Raw genomic sequence first — 4,237 nt, forward strand, 5'->3', positions numbered from 1 at the left:
TGATGTAATGATTGTTACAATGTAAATATAATAATTAAAACAAATAATTAAAAACTTCCATTGACATGATGTAATGGCATGCGATTATTTTTAAATGACGTTTAAGATTTTATGTAATATATCAAGGTTCAGGGAAGATATTGTATTCATAAAAAAATTATAACTTATGCATTTAGTATTCATTTAGTGTATTATTTTAAGTCAATAATACAATATTATATTTGTATTATTCCAAAATTCATATTAACAAAACAAAAATAAATTATAGAAAATACAGTACTTGTACTTAAAAAATAATGTCTCTCATATTTTGTTTACTTCATTCTAAATTATGAGAACTTATTTGTTTTTTTTATCATTATAAATACATAAATATCACATTCATGAAAAAAATATAAATAAATAACAGATTTCAAATAGTAGGTGTTTTGCATTTATATGATTTATTGTTAAGATAATTATAAAATAATTTAAAGACATAAAGTCAATTTCAACAAATTGTTAATACTAAACTTAGCCACAATTACAACAAAAATAATACATTTAAATTAAATTGCATAATTAATAGTCAGTTGGAACATTGATTTTGTGCAAAAAAAAATGCAGACTAGAATCAATCACATAGTTAATTGTATAAACATAAAGAAAATTTAATCCACACATTCATTATTAATCTTTCTTTTTTGTATCTGATTTTTCATCTTTGTTACTTTTGAACGCTTTTGTAGTGTAATCAAATATTCCTCCAAAGAACAGTGCGCATATTAAGTTTTCAAATGGCAACATTGGCTCATGTATACCCAAAATCATTGAAGAAAACACCTAAAAAAATATTATATTTTATTTAGTTTTTATTACAGTGTTTAGTTAGTGATACTAAATGAAGTATAAATGTATTATATGATGTAATAAGATAACATAGTTATAATGTTAAATATTATAAGAGTATCAGTGGTTGAAATGGCTCAAGATAAGTGGAGGGATGCCTTACAATTCAAATTTCCTGATATCATAACATTCTTCACACCTTGTGTACCTACATTTTTTTTTTTTTTTATAGTTCACATAAGGTATATTATCTTAATCCGTGGCTCTAAATACGGGTTGCAAAACGGTTTATACTAAATAACAAGATAAACTGGGCGCCCAGGCCTGAATGTTAAAAAAAATTATTTTCACCAAAAAAAAATAATTTCTTATTTATAAATATAAAAATGATAATAAGTATATAATTTTAAAATACAAGTCTTAGGAGGAATGCGTTATTCTAGACAAAACAAATAGAGGGATGAAAACTGTAAATAAAAAAAAGTAAAGGGATGCCATCCCTCCGTATCCACCCCACTTTAAGCACTGAATCATATACAGAATTTGAATGTGTAAAAAATAAAATGAATAAGTTGTTAGGTTCAAAAGCCTTACAATAAATCTAGAATATGAATTTAATAAATCATTTAATATTAAAAAGAAAATTTAATTTAATAATTTTTGATTGCTATTATATTAAAATAATAATAATTTATGGTTCACTTATTATAATTGATTTGATGATATATTTAAAATGTTCAGAAATTATTTCCCACAGCTAAAAAAATTAATATTTACAGAGATAATCACTTTTTTTATCTAGCACACAAGTTATGGCAATAATATTATATCATTAGCTGTGATTATCTTAGAAATTATGTTGATTTAAAGTTATCTTTTGATTAAATTTTAAGCCATGAAACTTATTTAATTTAATATGACATCTAATTACATCATAAATAGTCAAATAAATAATAAATAAACATGTATAATAAATTAAACTAACCTTAAAGTATATGAAGAAACCTATGACGAAAACATAGACAAATGCATGTGGAGCTGATATCAAATCACTTTTAATATCAAGTACGAATACTACAGATGCTATAATGCATGCTTTGGTAGTACTGTAAAGAATAAAATATATAAAAATATTTTAATATATTAAAATTAAATAAATAAATAAATAATATAACACAATAAAATTTACATTTATGTAACATCAGTATACTTTGAGATAGATTGATATTATATATTTGGGATATGGTTGGTAAGAATTTTACAGAGAATTTCTAGAACACATTTAAGGTCTCAAAAAATATAAACCTACAGATTGTTATATCTAATTATCAACATTATCCGTTAAGATTATAATAATTAATTAATACCATAACCATAAACATGTTATGATGTATAATATTTAAAACAATAAGAAAACTTTACATACAAACTTGGTTGTAATGTTTCAATAGATGTGGGTGTCCATACTCCTCGTAATAGTCTTTCAATAATTTTTGTAAATGAAGCACCGTTTCCTGTAGTAAAAAAAATGATATATTTTTTGAATGAATACCGATGTCACATAACTAGTTTAAGAACACATAGTAAATTATAATACCTTTAAGTGTTCCAACAATAATCATTATGATATAAGCATTGGGATAGAGTTTGGCAGCATGCAACACACCATCGTGGACTTTTTTGCAACTGAAAAACATTTCTTATAAAAAAAAAATTTTCGAGCAGGAACAAAACAAATGTAATATGGTGACATTGGTACATACCGGTAAATTTCTTTCATAACAGAAAACACCAACTTCACGGGCAAAAACTTTGAAATACTGTATCCAATATCAAATGGTGTATAAAACACTAAATACCTGTAAAAAGTAATAATACAATGAAATCATTGAATCCCCAATCATAAGACTAAACTCCATTACCAGACTGCTGTAGCGATCACAAGTTGTTGGGTGTTTTTGAGCGGTGCTAGAGGAGGTTCACCGAGTAACGCAGCACTCAGCATACCACCAGCGAAGACAACCAACATAGTGGATAACCAACATGATATGGGGTGTTTACGAGAAAAAGCCAGTGCTCCTGTGGAACGTCAAACTAAGGTAAGTACATGGAAGTGTATAATTTTGAGATGAGAAATCGTAGACAACAGAGGTGTACTTACCCGGTCCGAGGTCGTCACGTACGTGAAGCGCACACAGTACACTATGGGCCACATCAAAGTAAGGGTACATTTTCAATTTGGTCACTTGACTAGCGAACTCCAAAAACGATTCGGCGTCCATTTTTGCTGCTAATGCGTTGCTGACCGTGGCGTCGGTGATGATATTGTTATCGCCGGGAGGACTTCGATTTACTTATTTATTGTGTACGAATAATGTATTAAATTAATAGTATCAATAACGGAACACCGTAATACGACTTTATAACTGCGTGGTGGTGGTAACTGTCGTCGGAAGATTCCGGGCAAAAAGGTTGTCGTTCCGAAATGGCTAGAGCGTGTGCCGGTGGACAGGATAATTATAGAACGGTGCCCAGGGAAGACTTTCGGTGTAAAAATAAAACGCACGACAGACGGCCGAGGAGCACTATCGGTTTTTAACGAAAGACTCGGCTGCCCAAGGTGGAACACTGCTGCAGGCCGTAAAAAATGACAAACGTTTAAACAGACATAGATAGGTACTTATATTTAAATGTTTATAATAATAAACACATAACGCAAACACAGAAGCGTTTATATCGATTTCATCACCGCCTCACTCCGACAATGTGTTTGTTTACATGTGTGCGCTAGGTAGGTCAACCGTCGTTATCAATATTGTTATCACCACCGCGCACCGATCACGGCTTTAGATAACGATAATGCAGCGGTGACCAACCAAACGATCGTGACACCCTTTCCCATTTTCTTGAATTTTCGAATTTTTTCAGAAAACAAATTAATTATTCTTTTTTTTTTTTTTGTATATGCCGCGGATATAAAAATTAGATTTCGAATAAGGCAATAAATAACTATGAAAAACGAGATTATACACAGATAGTAGGTAACTATCGTATAGCAACAAGTACATTTTACTCGTACGTACCTCGCATGTACATATGATGCAAAGAGAACGCAGGATTTAAATCTAGGAACTATAAATTAAATTTATTTCTTTTAAAAATAATAAAAAATATATCACTCTTCAGGAGAAGTTAAGGTTTAAAAGTGAGGGTTCGACGAATTTCTTGCTTAAGTTCCAAGACATTTCGAACTTTGTTCTGCTAAACTCGTGACTTACCTAGTGTATCCCCAAAAGTAAAAATCACACGGCGTCAAGGTCGCAAGATCGAGGTGGGTAGCTTTGGCCACGCAACGAAATTAGTCTGTCCGGGAACTTCTCACGTAGCAGAGGGATTGTTTATCTTGAAA

General features: G+C 29.9%; 1 protein-coding gene across 1 annotated transcript; it reads right to left on the reverse strand.

Moving 5' to 3' along the window:
* Window positions 1–420: 420 nt before the first annotated feature.
* LOC112681200 (trimeric intracellular cation channel type 1B.1) lies at window positions 421–3,603 on the reverse strand. Its single transcript, XM_025551460.1, has 7 exons — window positions 2,990–3,603; window positions 2,751–2,907; window positions 2,592–2,687; window positions 2,426–2,514; window positions 2,255–2,342; window positions 1,814–1,934; window positions 421–822 (listed from the first exon to the last, which is right to left on the reverse strand). Exons 1-7 carry the CDS (start codon window positions 3,108–3,110, stop codon window positions 670–672), a joined length of 825 nt encoding a protein of 274 aa, XP_025407245.1. The 5' UTR covers window positions 3,111–3,603; the 3' UTR covers window positions 421–669.
* Window positions 3,604–4,237: the final 634 nt, after the last annotated feature.

This window comes from Sipha flava, unplaced genomic scaffold (genome assembly GCF_003268045.1).
Source record: "Sipha flava isolate LNK unplaced genomic scaffold, YSA_version1 18787_pilon_pilon, whole genome shotgun sequence".
Lineage (NCBI taxonomy): Eukaryota > Metazoa > Arthropoda > Insecta > Hemiptera > Aphididae > Sipha > Sipha flava.

Coding starts and splice junctions, on each gene's coding strand:
- LOC112681200 (XM_025551460.1), bottom strand. CDS start 3,110: ATGGACGCCGAATCGTTTTTGGAGTTCGCTAGTCAAGTGACCAAATTG. Junction 2,908..2,989: donor ACGTGACGACCTCGGACCGG/GTAAGTACACCT, acceptor GACGTTCCACAG/GAGCACTGGCTTTTTCTCGT. Junction 2,515..2,591: donor GTTATGAAAGAAATTTACCG/GTATGTACCAAT, acceptor AATGTTTTTCAG/TTGCAAAAAAGTCCACGATG.